Source organism: Neofelis nebulosa, chromosome 3 (assembly GCF_028018385.1).
Source record: "Neofelis nebulosa isolate mNeoNeb1 chromosome 3, mNeoNeb1.pri, whole genome shotgun sequence".
Taxonomy (NCBI): domain Eukaryota; kingdom Metazoa; phylum Chordata; class Mammalia; order Carnivora; family Felidae; genus Neofelis; species Neofelis nebulosa.
In genome coordinates this window covers 161,625,631-161,646,206 of record NC_080784.1, presented here as the reverse complement: position 1 = coordinate 161,646,206, position 20,576 = coordinate 161,625,631, and the positions used below count along the sequence as shown (strand labels likewise).

Genomic DNA, 20,576 nt, shown 5'->3' with positions numbered 1-20,576 from the left:
AACCAAATGGTTATCAGTGGTAGATACTCCGCAGAAACAGTCCCATGGTGAGCTGGCCAAAAGAGAAAAAAAGCTGTTGAATCATTTTTTAGGGCCATCTCCCAATTTTCTTTAGCCCAAATCCCCTTTATATTCACTGTGGACTTTCAGGAAGCAATGGGCTCTTGAAGCATTTACTATTTTCGTAAGTGAGAAAAATAATGTGCTGCTCTATCCACAAGAGAAGTGGAGGGTCTTTGGATGGGGTTAGAGTCTCCCATATTCATCAGTTACAGAACTACTCTGGACAGGGTGCAAGGGACATCATCCAAGCTGTCAGTGTCTCCCAGAAGTTGACAGATAGGAGTGGAATATTGATCTGCCTCCCAGGCTAACATGAGGGCTGCTTTCAAAAGAGAATTTGAGTTTGAGTTTGAGTATTTGTTTTTGTTTTTTGTTTGATTAATGTCCTTAAGCATGGAGCAGTAGTGCTCATGTCTGGTGGGGACTCAGAGTCACCTGTAAAAATGTCCAGGGTCATGGGGCGCCTGGGTGGCACAGTTGGTTGAGCAACTGACTTCTGCTCAGGTTATGAGCTCATGGTTTGTGAGTTCGAGCCCCACATTGGGCTCTGTGCTGACAGCTTGGAACCTGGAGCCTGTTTCAGATTCTGTGTCTCCCTCTCTCCCTGCCCCTCCCCGACTCATGCTCTGTCTCTCTCTGTCTCAGAAATAATAAATATTAAAAAAAAATTTTTTTTAATGTCCAGTGTCACCACAGTCCTTCTGAATCAGAACAATTTTAGGAATCCAGGGTGGGAGAGATATAAAGAGTATTTCAGCTCCTATAAGATTTCACAATTTCATCATTAAAATCAATGATAAGTGTTTAGAACTTCTTATACTTTATAGCTGTAAAAATGCATTAAAATATCTTCTACCTCTGATGCTGTCAATCATCTCAACACTTGAGTGTAGGTTGAGGTAGTTTTAAAGGAATAAAGTTTTAAAAATAAAAAATATATACCTTGGGAAAAAAACATTTAGACACCATGCTATTAATCTTTTGTACGTATGGTCAGGAAAGGGGAAAATGCCTTTCAAATTGTGAATTATAATGAGAAATTTTTCCCTGCTTTCAAAACTTTAGAAATAATATAAAACCCTTTTAAAAATCGGGGCGCCTGGGTGGCTCAGTCGGTTAAGCGTCCGACTTCAGCTCAGGTCATGATCTCACGGTCTGTGACTCCGTGAGTTCGAGCCCCGCGAAGGACTCTGGGCTGATGGCTCAGAGCCTGGAGCCTGCTTCTGATTCTGTGTCTCCCTCTCTCTCTGACCCTCCCCTGTTCATGCTCTGTCTCTCTCTGTCTCAAAAATAAATAAACGTTAAAAAAAAATTAAAAAAAAATCTTTCAGAAAAACGTATTTTTACATTGAAATCAGAGTCTAAGACAACAGATCATCGAAAGAAAGATTCCTTCCGTCCTTTCATATAAATATCTGTAATTGATTTAGAAGTTAAAAATCATAGTGGAAAGGACTGGGAAAACTTGACAAATGGTTATCCTTCTCTAATTTCTTAAAGTTTCCAATCAGAAAAATGCTAAAATTAAGTTATCATTTATATGGATGAATTGTGTACTAGAACTTAAAACCGAACATTAGACTACAAATACACCAAATGTATATTTGTTTACACAAAGCATCACTACTGTGTTCAGGGAAACAGGATTCCAGATAGAAATAGGAAAATATATTTTTTTAAGTGCTATATCAATTCTAGTTTTACATATTTAAAAAAACTAGAGGAAAATATAACAAAACGTTAAAAGTGATTATACCTAAATTGTGGGTCTACAGATGGTATACCTTTTTTTCTTTATGTTTCTCTGGTTTTCCCCATTTTCTATAATAAGCATTTAGTATGTTGAAATTAGAAACTTTTTTTTTCTTAAAAAAACATCCCTGATCAGACTAATGATCCATCTTGCCCAGAGTTTTATCTGTATTGGTACCAAATTACATTTTCAGGGAAAACATGGAAGTTGTTTTCCATCAAGTCTACCCAGAAGATTAGGGAAGTGTACACTTTTATTTTCCACTCAAAGATCATTAGGTATCAAAAGGATATTTGTAATATACATGTGAGTTATGAAGCATAAATTAACCCTAATGAATCCTGCTCAATTTAAGAATTAAATCATTACCAAGACTATGGAAGCTACTTGCATTGCCTTCCCAATCCCACCCTCTGGCTTATTTGCCCCTGGAGGAAATCAAAATTCTGATTTTTGTATTAATCATTCCTTTGACTTTTAAATTAGACTCTATCACTTATGTATGGATCCCTAAAAGAACATATTTGTTTTAGCTTTGTATATTTTTGAGTTGTATAAAAGTAGTATAAACTATACTATATATATTTTTTTATATATGCTATATTTTATATATACCATATATTTTTATATATAGTGTATATATACTATATGTAATATAGTATATAGTGTATATATATACACTATATACTGTATGTAATATAGTACATATATAATATAAAATATACTATATTTTATAGTATATATACTATATATATTAGTATAAAATATAATATTTTATATTATATAACTATATATATTATTTTTTTAAATTTTTTTAGAGAGAGAGAGCAAGTGGGGGAGAGAGGCAAAGAGAGAGAGAGAAGGAGGGAAGGAGGGAGAGAGAGAGAGAGAGAGAGAGAGAGTGTCTTAAGCAGGCTCCATGCTCAGTATGGAGCCTGATGTGGGGCTCAATACCATGATGCTGGATAGTGACCTGAGCCGAAATCAAGAGTCAGACACTCAACCCACTGAGCCACCTAGGCACCCCTATACTATACATAATTATTCTGTGAATTGCTTTTTTCATCAACATGTTTTCAAGATGCATCCATATTTCTGCATGTAGAGAAGTTCATTCATATTCAGTAGTGTTTCCATCTTGTGAATATACTATATTTAGGCCCTTTCCTGCTGGTGGATATTTGGATTGTTTTCAGTTTTTTAATATTATGAACATTGCCTCTTGGAACATTTTTTCATATGCCTTCTGAAGCACATCCAAGAGGTTTCTCTAGGGTATACATGAGTGAAACAGGTCATAAGATACGTGGCTTTTAACTTTTCAACAGGATATCAACTTCTTTTCCAAAGCCGTTGAACAAGATTGTACTCCTACAAACAGTGTCTAGCATTTCCTTTGGTCTACATCCTCATCGATACGTGTGCTGTCAAACTTATTTTTTGCCAAAATTGTTATGTATTCTTTTTATCCATGAGTAATATCTAAACCTCTCACAGCTATTTATGTTTTCATCTTGCATAAGTTCTTGGGGCTAAAAGGTTCCATATGTTTACTATTTACTATTTAAAAGCATTTCCTGTTCCAGCCCAGCAGGAGATTTGAAGTATTTTTTGAGAGTTTAGACTCTGTCTCCAGGCTAGTTTGTTATTTCCATGGGTCACAAAAAACAATACAGAAGATGTATGGAAAACCAATTATGGTAGATCTTTTGTCTGTCTTATGCTAGAAACGTTCCTATTTTCCCTTCTACAGAGCTCCTGGAAGTCAGGACTTGATTCTGAACTTTGAAACAAAACAAACCAAACCAAAACAAAACATGTTAACCATATCAATGATCCACTCCCCCACCACCACCCAAAGTGAATATCAAAGTCTCTGAATGGAAACAACAGATATAGATTTTAAATGACTGAGTAGAAGAAGAAGAAAGGATGAAGGGATAGACAGGAAGTGTTAAAAAAGACTACTAGGCGGTGGATTTAAAATAGGTATAAACCTGTAAAACCAAATAATGTGCTCAAGTGTTTGGACTGCCATACCATGAGCATGGAATGCTGAGCTCTAGTTCAAAAGCAATTTGTTCTTCTGGTTTCTCTCACAATCCTCTCCTAGTAATCAGAATGGAATTAGTCCTCTTTTGCTGCTGAGAAAGGTTAACTAACTTGTCTGCAGCATTGGAGGAAGACTCAGAATTCTACTTTTAATTCTGGCTCTAGCAGTAAAGGCAGTTTGTGGGGTTGTGAGTAACAAGATTGATTTATGCCTTTAAAATATATTCTCCTTATGCTCTACTGATGTCACAGATTCTAAGATATCACTGAATCAACTATTTGCATCATTGAGCTCTAATGTGAGTCAGTGTCTGTTATTTACTGAAGAACTGGAGCTGGCAGCAGCCAGTCTTTCCCAGCGTGGGACAGGCAGGCACTGCTGACCTGTTGTGGTCTCTCCAGCGTCATCCCCTTTGCTGCTACTGCAGCCTTCATGCAGACCTCCACATGCCTCCTGGGAAAGCCTTAGTGTCTACTTAACACCAAGGTAACTCACCCCCCTCAACTTTTGTTCTGACTCCATTGTTTGAGGTGCAGATCAATTGGGGAGATTTGTTCAAGTTTGTCCATAAGATCGGAGCTCTTAAATTTTGACTCAGGGTAACAGCTTCGGGCACATGCAGAACCACCTGCCAGCTCACAATGACAAGCACGCTGTTTTCCCAGAACATGCTGCACTTGACTCAATGAGGCAGGAAGACTGAGATGCCAACTTGTACTTGAGTTCCTGCCATTCCAGCTAGTGGCCAGGGGCCACACCATCCCAAGTACCTCTTATCCCCACCAAGGTTTGTCAGGCAAAGGGGTCATCAGTTTGGTTTTCGATGTTTCAGCCCTGCTCTGGGATTGCATCTCTCTTGGGAGCTGGAAACCCAAGGCTTAAAAATATGAAGGGCTGCCTTCTTTTAAGTTCTGTATATCTGATGTGTGCTTTTTTAAAAAAAAATTTTTAACATTTTTATTTATTTTTGAGAGACAGAGAGAGACAGAGCACAAGCAGGGGAGGGACAGAGAGAGAGGGAGACACAGAACCCAAAGCAGGCTCCAAGCTGTCAGCACAGAGCTGGAGGCGGGGCTCGAACCCACAAACTGTGAGACCATTACCTGAGCTGAAGTCGGATGCTCAACCGACTGAGCCACCCAGGTGCCTCTGATGTGTCCTTTTATGTGTGCTTTGTGTAGTTGCTAATTCAGCTTACAACTTTCCAGGCGTTCCTCTTAATTCACTTTTTTCTTGCCTTAGAAGCCCCTCTCTTCCAGGAAACCCAGCAGAATTAAGGCAGAATGAAATTTGAGTTAATATAGTCCTGAGGACAAGCAGTTAGAAATCCCAAATACTGACTGATGTGGGAAACAAAGGCAAAAGAAAAAATTAAATTTCCTTGCTACTTACAGCCCACTGACAAGTCTTTGAAACAGGCATAGTGACCTTCCTCTAGGAACTCAGCTGCCTGGATGTTAATACTTTGCTCAGGGCCAAAGGCAATATTAGCTTAACATTATCCCGACCTCCAAGATCCGATAAGTCTCCTTTAATATATAAAAATTCCTTTGGAAACTTCCTTTATCTCTACCCCCCAAATATATGTTAGCAATCATCCTCCAAGCATATGGCCCCCTGATATATATCTAAAGGGTCTCATGACTAAGGTTTTTATTTTTATTTATTTTTGAGAGAGACAGAGCATGAGTGGGGGAGGAGCAGAGAGAGAGGGAGACACAGACTCCAAAGCAGGGTCCAGGCTCTGAGCTATCAGCACAGAGCCCGACACAGGGCTCGAACCCACACTGTGAGATCATGACCTGAGCCGAAGTCAGACACCCAACCAACTGAGCCACCCAGGCGCCCCTCATGACTAAGGTTTTATTAAACAGTAATAAATGACCTTTTCTTAACAACAGCTAACTCCCTCAAAGTCCTGGAAAACTTGCTTCCAAAATTTCTTAGAGACCTAATGCTATCCCTATCCCCCTCCCAACTTGAACGTATATTCTTTCTTGGCCATCGGTTCTGAACCCCAACATTTCCACATCACTGATCATTCAAAACATCACTTTGCCGAGCCTCCATTTCTTTCATGTAAAGAAGGGATATAGTAACACACACCTTCACCTAGCTCACAGCTTTGTTGTAAAGTTCATATGATATTATTGTAGGGAAGTATTCCTAAACTATAAAGTGCTTGATTATGGAAGATATTGTTCTTTAAATAACTGTGAGCTAGGCGTTCAGTGGAGTGTCTCTTGGGTGGCAAGTTGGTAAGAACAGTTTATAAGTTTCACTCTTTCTGAGTTGCATTTCTTTTTATTTTTTTAAAGTTTATTTTGAAAGAGAGAGTACTCACAAACTGTGAGAACTCACAACTGAGCCAAAGTTGAACACTTAACCTATTGAGCCAATTTCTTTTAAAAATTTTTCTGGAATGGTAAAGCACAAGGGTTGAAATCAGAACCTTAAACACACACACACACACACACACACACACACACACACACACACACACAAAGCAAAACCTGTCTATATTGCTCCATCATAAGATGTATCTCTGGATGGAAGTTTTCAAAACTAACGAGGTGGGGATAGAAGGGTGGAGGATGTCATATGTTAAGCATGTTTTCTCATTAGCACTTCTACATTGTGCGTTGATTTGAATTTAGTTGTTGGTATTTTTTTTTTTTTTTGCTCATTTCTCACCACCACTTCTCAATTTGTCCTTTCATCTATTAATGAGGAAGCATTAATAGATCAGAAGATGAGTAGTGAGGAGTTAAATATAAGTAGGAACAAATACTCTATGAGTTGGTGTGTAGATTTTTCTAGGCTGTCTTGGCGTAAGAGAATAATGACTAAATTGAAATCATTTTAAAATAATTTGAGGGCACCTGGGTGGCTCAGTCAGTTAAGTGTCTGACTCTTGATTTCTGCTCACCTCATGATCTCACAGTTCATGAGTTTGAGTCCTGCATCGTGCTGTGTGCTGACATCATGGAGCCTGCTTGGGATTTTCTCTCTCTCTGCCCTTTCCTCATGTGCACATGCTCTGTCTCTCTCGAAATAAATAAATAAACTTAAAAAAAAATAATTTGTTCCTGGGCCTGTCTTCCCCACTAAATTATATGCTCTTCTGTGTGTGTGTGGGGGGGGGGATGATATGTCATCTCTTAAACATTTATATCTCTCCAGCATTCATTAGGAGTATCTGGCACTTAAAAGGGCTCATTATTTGCTGACCTGAACTTAACCAGTTGGCATCTGGCATGACTTGATTTAGGACATAAGTTGGAAAAACACTGTTTTGTATTTTCAACAACCAGGACTGACCATGTTCAAAACCAAAACATTACATTGGAAAAAATAACTTTCCAGCCTTCTAATCTTTTGGTTCTTACTGCCTGAAACAGCATGGAGTAGATTCCTATCTTTTGAATTGCATACAGAAATCTCATCCCTGCTACAACAATAACAACATATTTATTGATCAATTACTATGTGCCTGGCATAGTCCTACATCTTAGATGCATTAACTCATATAATCATCAGAGGAAGCAGCATTATGGGATAGGCACTCTTACTGTCTCCATTTTATACATGTAGAAACTGATGTAAATGGAAACTTCTATACCTTTCCCAAGGAGATGTATATAACTTTCCCCAAATACAAATGTAGTGAGTGGTAGAGCAGGGATTCAAACCCAGAATGTCTAGCTTCTGCATCTGTGTTCTTAGCCACTACACTGTATTTCCTCTCTGCATTAAGTAGCCATGTAGACCAAAGAACTTTGATGGTGGTTGTGGAAAGAGGAGCAGTAAAGCCAGGTGGTACCTCCTGGGACAAAAGTAAGGCAGTGCCCTGTGTCTACCCTGGCTTCCCTGTGGGGTGGAGCCAGCCTGGCAGCAATGTCTCCCTGCCTGTGACATGTTTCGAAACCTTGGTGACCAACATGGCTCTGACCCAGTTAAATGGATTAGTGATTTCAGTTAATACCAACAGCACCACCAACCAGGCTGGCTTTCTTTTCCACACATGCTCTTCTTTAATTGGTACAGACATAAATTGAAAGATGACATTATGTGAATAATATAGTGTACAAATGAATAGTTTTTGGTATCTGACAGGATGGAATATAAAGGTTGGCTTCAACCAGGCCAGCTGGATCTTAGTGACTATTGCTGCTACTTAATTGCTAGATTTACAGAGTCACATTGAGTTGATTAAGGAATCTCCTGAAGTTGTTGTTGAAACAAGTTCCTCAGTTGTCTAGACTTTCTACAGCTACTTATAGAAAATAGCAAGATATTATAAAGAGATATTGGAGGCAGTAGTGGAGGCGGATGTGGGGAATGTCTGTGAATGACTTCCAGCAGTGAATTAATCATTAACCCTACACATACAATTCTTTGTGTACACATTGACTTCTTTTCATTGGTAGCCCAACTCATACTCTAAGTCAAAGCTTTGTATGTAGAAACATGGGGAAATAGTTCAAGATAATAATAAAACCTCAGACTTTTTTGTGATATGAAATAAGCAGAATATTGGTCTACCTCCTTCTAAATAGATGGGCAGAGGGCCTGGGTGGCTCAGTCAGTTGAGCATCTGACTCTTGATTTTGGCTCAGGTCATGATCTCATGGTTCATGGGATCAAACCCTGTGACGGGCTCTATGCTGACAGCATGGAGCTTGCTTGGAGTCCTCTCTCTCTCTCCCCCCACCCCAATAAATAAATAAGCTTAAGAAAGAAAGAAAGAAAGAAAGAAAGAAAGAAAGAAAGAAAGAAAGAAAGAAAGAAAGAAAGAAAGAAAGAAAGAAAGAAAGAGGCAAATGAAAGAAGGCAACCCCATTTTTGTAATCTCCTTATAGAAGATCTCCATATTGTAAACAGATTGCTTTTCCAAAAGTCAATCTCTACCATGATTGTTACAAACTCAGAAGAAATTTTCTCTAGACAGAACATGATAAATTGTAGGTAGAACTCCAGGCTACCCCACAAGAGGGAGTGTAACTAAAATGCTACATATTTGTTACAGAAGAAAAGTAGAAAATAATCCTGTTGAAATATCTTCAAGAAGTTTCATAAGATATCATTTCACTTTGAAAGCAAATACTTAAGAAAAAGCAGTTTTAATTAAGATTTGGCTTACAGAAATGAGGTTCTGTGCAGATACCGAAGGGGTTTTCAGGAAACTTTGAGGAAGTTAGAGGTTTATAGCACAACCCTGATGTATCTCAAGTATCCAGAATAGTCCCAGACACATTGTTGGATGTGCAGTGAATACATATTGAGTGCATGCTGGTTGAACTTTATTTTCACTTCAGGAACTATGACTTTCCCATCTCTTATAAAGGCACAGTCATTAGAGCTATATTCATGTCATAGATGAAATAAAGAAGGGGAAAGAGGACAAAGGGGAATGTTGAGAAGCACTGATGTGACATGTAGGTTACCTGAGACATAATTAATGATCAATAAAGAAAAACCCAGAGATTACTTTGCATGGTCCTCTCCTCATCCTTTTACCCAAGGCAAAAGAAAGAAGGGGATAGGAAAAGTTTTGTGCCTTGCATTTCCTGGGCCAGCCACCAAGAGGTGCTGTCAGACAAGAACAGTTGAGTTGCTGGCCAGAGCTCTTTGCAGGTGGGAGGAGAAAGAAGCCGAAATAAGATTCTTTTGAGTGTATAGCCTTAGTTAGAGAGGGAGTGTTGTATATCTTTAATGGGTTACATGTAAAGGATATATTTTAAATCTTCATTAATGAATGAAAATATTAAACTGGTATAGGATATTGGAAAGAGCACTGGGCAAAGAGTCAGACCTGCATTTCAACTTTTAGCTCCTCTACTTAATAGTCACATCACCTTGGCTGAGTTTCATTTTTTTAAAACTTACTTCTCTTCTCTGCAAAATGTGGTGAAAAACTTTCTTCCTTTTCTATTTACTGTAATTGTGATTCAGTGAGATTCTGCTCAAGAAACAACTTAGAAGACTGTAAAATGACATTTATATTTCCAAAAGTGTAATGATTTATTCAGCCAGGAAAGTGAAGATGTTGGGCCAGATGACCTCTGAGATCATTTCTCCTCTGAAATTCTGATGATCAGCACGGCCTGGGTTTAAATTATCATGTTATTCCTCATCAACAGTTTACTAATGTCACTGACCCAAGAAAGAGGAATGCTGTGGCCCATTACAGGCTATGCCCCTGGTTTGCTGAACAGTTTGTGCCTGGATTCTACTTCAAAGGACAACTGAGGAGCCCATGAAACATTTTGAACCAAGGTGCTTTTTTAATATTCAGCCTATCTGTTAAATTAACGTGACCACATAATTTGCCATCTAACCTAGAACACATATGTGTAAAAGGAGTGCTGTGAGTAATTACATCAAGGCAACAGCATACCTCAAGTGTCCCAGGCAAACCTGGATACTGGTCCCCTTATATGTAAAATGTTAAACTTCTCACTTGGGTGAGGGATAGTAAAAACATTCCTGTTGAATTTAGGTATCTGTACTGCTGTTACAGATAAGCAAGGTGCAGTTCTGTTAGAATCTTAGAAGACAGAAACATACATACCTAACCATGGTAATGAACAGAAGGCTGCGATTTGCTCTTAAGAAAACCTATTGTTGCAGCTTTGTGGTTAAAAATAAGAGGATACACTACAGTTTCAAATTTCCTGACATTTCCTTTTTATTCCAGTTTGAATGGGTAGGATACAAATTTGTCTGATGGGGTGAATATGCTGGGGCCTCTGCCTGCTTTGGGTATTGTTACTATGGTTGTGCTAATGCTTAGTAAGTGTGAATGTTCATTACATCTCAAACAAAGTTTGGTCCTATGATCAAATATAAACAAAGGAACAAATACGGCTTGCACTAGAGATTTCCACCAGGCACAGCCATGTGCTCAGAGCTTTTCAAACCAGATAATCCAGGAGGGGAGAGACTTGTGAAGTAAATTGAATTATCAAATCTCTTTGAAAATGTCTGATGCCCTAATGCACCAGAAATCAGACAAATAGATTTCTGCTAAGGCAGTGGGCAGGGGGAATCTCAGTGTTTTCTAAAGAAAACTATTAAACATAAAGAGAAAGTTACACTACTAAGGTTAGAAGTAAATAACAAAAAGATTAACTGTCTAAACAGTTTGTGGACAGGAAAAATGGCACAAGTAAGTCAAAATGGAAGATAATAAATATGCTTTTTATGTGTTAAGTTATTTTATTCATTTGTGGTAACTTATTTGGCTTCCTAATTCTGTTTGATTTAGAACATTAATTAAATTAATTAGATGAATAGGCTTCAGGGTAGGGAGATGTATGTTTGTTACATAGAAGAGGAGGGGTGCTCAAAAATTTAAACACTGATGATAAAAACCATTCTGATATTTTGTTTATTTATTTTGAGAGAGAGAGAGAGTGAGAGAGCATGTGTGTGTACAAGTGGGGGAGGGACAGGGAGAGAGAATCCCAAGCAGAATTTCACAAACCAGGAGATCATGACCTGAGCTAAAATCAAGAGTCTGACACTTAACCAACTGAGCCACGTAGGTACCCTGAAATCAGTCCGGTATTTAAAATATCTAATACAGTGAAGGGCACCTGGGTGGCTCAGTTGGTTAAGCATTGGACTCTTGATTTCAGCTCAGGTCTTGATCTCAGGGTCATGAGTTCAAGCTCTGTGTTGGACTCTGTGCTGAGTGTTAAGCCTATTTAAAACACACACACACACACACACACACACACACACACACACACACACAAAGGTTCATACCGTGAAGCCACACACAGATAACTGAGAATCAAGTAGAATTGTCCTATTGCTCCGTAGCCATTTAGTCACTTTAGATTTTTTTTTTTCTGAAGAGGTTCTTATTTCTAGTGCCTGACTCTGAAAAGGGGCTGTCCATTTGTAATTCTGGGGACATGTCACCATGATTAATTTTTTGAAAATGTGTACCAGGTTCTACGATATTTTTGCCTGAGCCCTAATTACATAACAAGGAACAATAATTAGGGAGTTTCATGGTATTGCACATGTAGGCCTCTGTAACCTGTCTAATGCAAGCAGCTATAACTTTCTCAGGTTATTTGTACATTTTGAAATGTCTAGAAAAGACTCTGAAGAATGGAATTATCTCCTTGTGCAAACCTACTGGAATCAATTATTTTTTTAATGGTCCAACCGCCATTCTTATTTTATGACTGTAATTAGGTAATGAATAAAATGACATGCACTTGGTACTTTCTGGAGCTCCAAAGTATGCCAAAGTCCAACCATTCATGCTGCTGTTGCCATGCAACTCAATTATATAACCCTTATTTTTTTACCCAGTTGTTTTTATGAACAGGTGTTCAACTAATGGGACAAACAGAGGGTGTGCGGCTACAGCCTTCTCATTAACATCACAAAATAATTGAAAAAAACAGATACTCCAGAAAGTCCATCTCAGGGGATAACTCTGAATCTAAAGTAGATCGTTTCTCTGAGCATTAGACATGATGCTGCAGAAAGGCTGGATGGAACTTCAGAAGACCCACACCCTGCTTCCAGCAATGTCACTTAAATCACCAAGTGACTTTGGATAACTCGATTGCTTTGAACCTCCATTTCTTCGTCTACAATTGAAGCTCTCCCTACCTAGCTATAATAATCCTACCCCTACCTATCTCACAGGTTTTTTTGTAGGATTCAATGAGATGGATTATGTTTATGAATAGCACTATAAATTATAAATACTATAAAAATACAATGTATCATTATTAAGGTTCTAATCCCTTTCCTGGTGATTCAGGATCTAATGTCTGGCAACTGTGTTTTGCCGGATCTAATGTCCGGCAACTGAGTGCCATCAGGTTTTGCAATCATTAAAATATCAAGATTGAGCCCTGCAAGGGGCTCCTTACTGACAGCGTGGAGTCTACTCGGGATTCTCTCTCTCCCTCTTTCTCTGTTCCTCCCCTGCTCATGCTCTCTTTCTCTCTCTCTCTCAAAAAAAATAAACATTTAAAATATCAAACTATTTTAGGGGTGCCTGAGTGGCTTAGTCGGTTGAGCATTCAATTCTTGATCTTGGCTCAGGTCATGATCTCGAAGTTTGTGGGTTTGAGCCCGACATCTGTGCTGTCAGCATGGAGCCTACGTGGGATTCTGTCTCTTCCCCACCCTGCCCCTCCCCTACTTACACATGTGTGCCGGCTCTCTCTCTCTCTCAAAATAAATAAATAAGCTTTAAAAAATAGCAAAACAGTTTAGAAACTTTACTCAACCTTATGACTAATATGATTTCTTAGAACATTGCATTTGCTTTGTCCAGGTAATCAATGACCAATATAGAGAAATAAAATGCTTCCAGAATCGACTAGCCCAAGTTGAAGAAAATGACATTGAGAAGGGGAGATCACTGAAGATCACACTCTTTAAGTTCCAGAATATTATTTCAGTCTCTTATTAAAGTCTTTGTAAATTACTAAGGAACTCAGAAAACTTCTAAATATTTGAAATACTAGATTAGACCTTGTGAGATCATGTGTCTCCATATCTTATGGACAATTCAGTATTCCGCATTGCTTAAAGAAAACATAGGTCATCAAGCCTACCCCTTTCCCTTCCCCTGCTCCCCATCAACCAGATCTAAAGGGTGTTCAACTATACATATGAGTATATTCATTACGGCATGCTTTGTGAGAACTGGAGACAACAGAAATGTCCAGAGGATTCGATAAGCAAAGAGTGCATATAAATAAGAAACCAATAAAAAGCAGTTAGAAACAATGCATTAGAAATATTAGAAATATAATCGGCAACATAGGTAGATCTTAAGAATATGGTGTCAAGAGCAAGAAAGAGGGTGAATGAGAGAAAAAATAGAATGAGATGTAAAACCTAAGAACCTAAGAAGGGTCTTGCGTGTACTACGAATTAAGGAATATGTTAACATGAGCCTCAAAACAAAACAAAGACTTTAAAAATTAAAGGGTTATTTGACTGCCCCATCTTTCAGACCTTACCTGTATAATTCTTTCTAAGGTATTTTTTTGCATAATGAGGGACTACTTCCTGACTCACTCAATACCCTTCATGCTGCAGCCCCCACCAATATCTGGGCTTGGTTTGTCTACACTCAGCTGTCCAGGTGAATGGCTGACGGTTGACCTCCATGACCACCCTCCATGCTTTTCAACACCATCGTCAAATCGCTTTCTAGTCTTGTCCAAGTTAAATAACATCAGGCCCTTTTGCCCCTCCTTATGGATTTGGTTTTATTATTATTTAGTCATCTAGGAGTTTTTCTGAGCTAGTTCCAAGGACTCTCCTCCTTTTTAAATTGTGGAACCTGAACCGGATATAATGTTAATGAAAGAGGAGAGGACCTCCCACTTTCTCCAGTCCTGCTTCATACACCCCAGTGCCAGCCATCTCCAAAGGATGCTGTTCTACCCCCCAGAAAGAGCACGAAGAATACATAATAAAGGGTTAGACACTTACAGGCATAAGTAAAATTAAATTAAAGTTCTTTTCTAAAATATATTTCACTCCTGGGAACCAGTAGACTAGAAATTTGGAAAGGAGTGAGGGGATATAAGAGCTAGGGACATTGTTTATATACGTTTTCTTAGGGAGAAACCACACAGGAAGGAAATGGAAGTACATCAGTGAAGACTAGACTATCTAAGCAGATCTGTCATTTCCTTAAGAATTCCAGGAAACTTCCATCATGATCCTCTAGATCTACTGGCTAGAATGACAGCTATTAGTTTCGTGCCCAGTATATACTAAGAGATTAGAACAGATCAGTGTCTGCTTTAGATTGTTTCTGGTTTTGTTTTAACATCAAAGTACAGACTAGTTCTGAAAGATCTGGCTGGGTTTTCATGTTTGGTCACATTGTATCAAAACTTCCAGAAGCAAATTATAATAAGTTATATGAGGATGGGTAAAAATTAACTTCTCTGTTTTTAAAAGAGCTTCTATCATTATCCAAACATGGCCATAAGCTAACATTAGACCCTGAAGCAAATAGAGTAACTTGACCTTGTGATGAACAATCCCCTGAACCCCTACCATTCATGTTGAACTTCTCTTTGGCAAGCCAGTATAAATCTACCAGCTCTCCGTCTGGGCTGTACAGATACAGTGCTTCCCACAGGGAACCTGAGTCACAGAGGGAGTGAGTGACTTGGCAGAGAGGCCAGAATGAGGTGTGGGGAGGCCTGGGTTCCAGACCCAGCTCAGCCACCAACTAATCCTGAGATGCAGGACAACTCACTTTACTCTTGATCTTTCATGTATTGTATTCACAGGTGACCATATAGTTTATTGCTCAGGCCAAGTCTTTTTTAAAGTGAAAGGGGTGTTATTAATAATCCACTGGGACAACTGATATTTCCGGCTCCCTCTGGCTTTAAAATTCCATTACAGCTGAATTAGAGCTGAAAATAGGACCCAGGTTCCTGAACATGAGACCCGTCTTCTGCTCCCCAGGCCAGGCTGTCCTCCGCAGGACTCGTTTACACAGGGATTCTGTTAAACAGTGTTCAGCATATCGCTTGAAGATTGAAGGGAGTTTCCCAGCAAATAGAAAGGATGGGCTGACTTGTACCTGTTTGGTCATGTATCCACACACCCGAACCCCATGTATGTTCAGAAACAACAGCACTGGGATGCCAAATCCACATCAGGGGCATTGAAAGGTAGGGTGGTCAAGGGAGCCAGGGCCAGGAAGAGAGCAGGTGCACCACCCCCCTGCATCAGGAGAAGCCCTCTTTTTGCAGCCTCAAGCCAGGTCTCCACCAGCCTGCCCAAGGCGAGCAGACAGGATGGGGCACGGGTGTGGTCCAGGGGCTGCCTCGGGATCCTCAGGTGCTGGTTTTTAAGTAGACAGGATAGAACTTTATAAATCACTGTGGGCCATATGCCACCCTTCTGCCAACAACTTCATGTTTGCATACTTCTGTTGACCATCCCCATTCACTTGGCTTTTTAAAAGTTTGAGGAAGCCATCGACAGCGTCTAAAAATTATTCTGGGTTAGGTCATGACACAGGCTTAAAAAAAAATGTCCAAGTGAACTAAGCCATTCCACACTAAGAGGATTTGTGAAAACAAAGGTGAAATGTTCAAAGAAAACCCATCCAAAGAAGCCAAAAATTCTGTCACTGTTCTACAAAGCTATTTTACCAGTTGTGCAATCATGGCACTCATTTAAAAAAAAAATTATTTTTGGTGAAACTCTGAATGGCAAGAGGAGGAAACATCAGGCTTCCAAACAGCAGCATTGGACCAGTGTTGGTGGCCACCCTGATGCCAATAGCCTAATCCTTTCCCCTGAGCTTGAGTGCCCCGTGTCTCCCCGTCTCCCAGGAGTCAGGATGGTGCTTACCTTCTCCCTCCTCACCTTGCTGCTTCACTCACAGATGAAGCCAGAGGGCTCTGGACTCCTGGCTGCCTGCAGACTCTGCTTCCCCAGAGGAAGGTTAATTACATACCTGGCCACACCCCTCTTTAGGGACAAGAAGTACCACATGCAGCTGCCACTTGCCAGCAAGAGCTTTCTAATTTCAGCTTTCCTAATGGAAGAAAGGGCTATGGAGGACCCAGAGTTACAGGAACTGAGGGCGCCTCTTGCCTCAGGCTGCAGTACTGAGTCCCCAAGGAAGGAGGCCCTTGTCCCTAAGGCTAGGCAAGCTGCTCTGCCAGTGCCAGCCTTCCATGCAGAAGAGGAACTACGTAATAATTATAAAGCCCTGTGAGCAGAATTTCTTGACATTTTGTCTCCACTGTAGTGTCTTTAAGGTGGCTCTCTGTTTCCCAGAAAGATAAATGCTGCCATCTCCAATGAGCACAAAATGCAGTGAACAAAGAATAAACAAATTCAGGAAAAGCATTCTGTGAGGCCCCACAGTCTGTAGGGAATTCCCTAAGGGATGTGATTTGAGGAATTCTACGGCAAACCCCCAATCTTGGTATATTTTCCCCCATCAGGTTGCTTGGAAATTTTTAGGGATTATATATTTCGCCTAAAACTTTGATTCTCCTGATTGCCCCAAATGGTAATTATATTTATATAACATTTCAAAGAATTCCCAGATATGTTATCTTGCTAGAATCTCGTTAATATACTGGGGGGTGGGGAGGACATAACTCATTAAAACAATTATTGTGTATTAACATCATAACTTTAATTAGTTTTCCAGAGATGGATAAGCAAAGCCCCGAGGGGATGAGACCCTGGAAATCAGACATGTTTGGATGAGAAGGGAGCTGAGAAACCACCTAAAACCTGGCTAGCTGGCCCAGGCAGAGCAGGTGAGATGTGTGGTCCCATGGGCACCCCTGCACCCACACAGGAACCAAGGTGAGAGACAGACAGAACAGCAGTAGTCACGAAGACAAACTTCACCCACTCATGCTTCTGCCTGGGGCCAACCTGGAAACCACAATGAAGAGCCCCTGTAGTGCCAGATAGACTCGTCCCAACGCTGAGAACTGTGCCAGTTCCTAAAGTAACAACTTGCCCCTGTCACCCACAGAGCGCCTGGTGCCATCGGCTGAGATTCTTTCAGTAAGTATTATCTGGCTTATACCAGATATTTTTGAGGGAACAAAAGGAAGCTTTCGTTTTGAAACATCCCTTCTCACGTGTTAGCACAGTCCTTAAATAATGCACCTTTGAGGTTCTGAGTAATTCTTCCTGCTGTCGGCCCTGAGCGTGTCTGGATGCCAAGAATTTGCTTGAAATGCACGGGATGCCCTATCCTAGCTTGAGCTGAAAATGTGGTTTTGAGGACCCAGTAGCATTGAGATCCTGTTGCTGTCCTCCCTGGGTTCTGGGACCCAGTGGCTGTGTGGTCAGGGGCAAACCCACCCTCTCTCTGGGCTTCTCTGTCCTCCTGTGTCAGGGAGGAGTTTGGATTTGACTGCTTCTCATTCCTGGCTGCACATTAGAATCACTTTAAAAAACAATGCCAGGACTGCGCACCCAGGAATCCTTACTTAATTGGTTGGGGTGTGGCCAGTCCTGAGTATTTTTAAAAACAGTTTTCCAGGTCTGCAATTGCTGAGTTAAATGATCTCTGGAAACTTCCAGGTTCTATAAAAGTCCGAAATCCTGATGGTCTTGTCCTCCATTGTATTTATTGAATTAATTTTTTCCCAGACATATTTTTTTTTTAATTTTCAGTATGTTACATGGGCTAATTTTTAGAAATACCTTTAATCATATAGAAATGATATATTATTAAAGTATTGTTTGTTGGGGTATAATGGCATATAATACTGCATGTGTCTAAAATATATGATCTGATATATTTTCACATATAAGTAATGGTTACCACAATCACGATAGTGAACATACCCATCACCCCCAAAGTTTTCCATACCCCTTGGTGATCCTCTTACCCCTTTTCTCTCCCATCCTCTTCCCCAGGTAACCACTGATCTGCTTTCTGTTACTATAGTTTGCATTTTCTATCATTTCATACCAGTGGAATCATACAATATGTACTATTTTTCGCTTGGCTTCTTTTTTAAAAATATATTTTTTTATATTTTAGATAGAGAGAGACTGAGCACAAGTGGATGAGGGACAGAGAGAGAAGGAGACATAGAATCCGAAGCAGGCTCCAGGCTCTGAACTGTCAGCACAGAGCCTGACACCGGGCTCAAACTCACAAATTGTGAGATCGTGACCTGAGCCGAAGTCGGACGCTCAACCAACAGAGCCACCCAGGCGCCCCTCGCCTGGCTTATTATGTCCTTATACTTCAGATATCAAGCTTTTTGAGAACAGGATCCACCTTTTATTTCTTTTCTCTTCCTCCAGGACCCCACCTTATCTTTGCCCCAAGAAACCCTTTAGCCATTATTTGCTTGATGGGAATCAGACCTTTATGACCTTAGAAGTGAGCTTCAGTTTGGTGTCCAACCCTCTGCTGCTTCTCTGTAGGTTCCTACTCAGCAGCTTCAGCTCAGTGTAAAAATAATGCATTAGCTTAAATGCATTCATTTGGGGTGCGTGGTGTTCTAGGGCTCCAGAAAATGAGTGTTGTGTGTCGAGGTATGTGTTGAGGCAGGGGCAACTACCTGGGCAAGGTCCTTGGCTTTCACCGATTCTTAATCACTAGATTTTTTTTTTTTTCAGAGAGAGAAGAGAAAGAGAGAGAGAGAGATGGGGGTGGGGAGGGGCAGAAAGAGAGTGGAGCTTGACTTGGGGCTCGATCTCACTACCCCGAGATCATGATCCCAAGATCACCTGAAATTGGACACCCAACTGACTGTGCCACCCAGGTGCCCCACCAGATTCTTGACCCAAAAGGAGGAACTATAGAATTTATGTCATGCTTTAGTTCTATTATAATCCTATATATATTTTACAAATATGATGTCTAATCGTAACTCCTCTACTGTCTGTCCCCTCTCCTCCCTAGCCCCTCTCCTTTGTTTTGTTCTCTGCCTGCTCTGATTATACTCTCCCTCCTTTGCTAAAGATCCTATAGGCCTGTTGAGTGGCAGTGTGGCTCCACAGGAACTTTTTGCCTGGCCCTTCTCTTTAAGACCTTCTCACCTAAGTCATGTGGAGTGTTGTGCCTCTTTAGTCAATGATTCTTATTCCCCTTTGTTTAGCACATTCCCCGAATACCTGGATACCCATTGTGCTCAAATATTACAAACCTATATTTCCTCAAAACCCAGAGCATGGGATTCCTTTTTACCTTAAGCAAGATCAGTGTTTGCATTGTTGTAAATTAGTATTATAAGAACCGGACCTAACAAGAAATAGCACTGCAAATTCACAATTGAGCCACCTCTACTTAATCCAGAGATAGCCCCTCTTATCCCACTATATAAAACACACAAAAAATTTTTAATAATACTGTGTCTGATTTTAGACTGAGATGAATAATAGCAACATCAGCTTCTAAATGATAAATCCCTATGTATCTGGCACAGTCACACAAACAGTGGTTTCCAAGTGGCTTCCAGAGATAGGAGAGAGCAAGAAAAACATCTTACCTTCTGGCCAAAAGGCCAAAATGGACTCTACCTTGCTCCAAGTCCACCTCAACCCCTTGCATGTTTGCAAGGGTCTGATACACTACACCCAGCAATGTTCTCTGGCTCCCTGCTTGGGACTAACTCTTAACTTTTATTCTCCCTTTCACCTCTATGCTTCCCCAGCAGAATAGTGACTGTGGGAACTATAACATTTCAGTCCAGTTTCTACACAATCTCATTCCTCTGCAATAAAGGCAAACCTCTGAAAGTTACTTACGTGGCAGTGGCAAAGACAAACCCTGGATTTGGAAGCTGAGTTTGCTGATGCCAGCCCGCTTAAATAGCTGGGTTGGCTGACGCAGGCTGTTGATAGCACGTTTATTTACGCCTGTGAGTGCACGCTCAAGCAAGGACCTGAAAAACCTGCGGTGTGGGGAGGAGGAAGGCAGCTGAAAGTATGCCGAAGTTACATCTCTCCTGGTTATTCAAGTTTGATATGCAGGCGGTGACTTCTGAGTTTTCATGGAACTTTCTCAGCACCACCTTCTTGTGCCTGATCTCTTTCTTAGCCAAGTAAGACTCTTCAACCAAGATTAGATGGGAGATGCTGCTGAGAGAGGAAGGAAGCAACAAAGGACCCTGAACCTCTGCACCAAGTTCCTTATTTTGAATGGGCTTCCAGTTAGATGTTGCCTCATTTTAAACCATAGAC

At 40.3% G+C, this 20,576-nt stretch overlaps 1 protein-coding gene across 2 annotated transcripts in view; it reads right to left on the bottom strand.

The window, feature by feature from the left end:
- HOPX (HOP homeobox) overlaps nucleotides 1-20,463 on the bottom strand; it is a 30,944-nt gene extending 10,481 nt beyond the window's left edge. The window contains exon 1 of one of the 2 annotated variants that reach the window (XM_058722472.1): nucleotides 20,142-20,463. Coding sequence is in view for 1 of the 2 variants with exons in the window: in XM_058722471.1 (XP_058578454.1) it covers nucleotides 19,883-19,944 (62 nt within the window). In the remaining variant the exon portion in view is untranslated. Of the gene's footprint in view, nucleotides 1-19,882; nucleotides 20,023-20,141 lie in introns of those variants that run through there. The other variant, XM_058722471.1, reaches the window with a different exon arrangement.
- Between the last annotated feature and the right edge of the window lie 113 nt (nucleotides 20,464-20,576).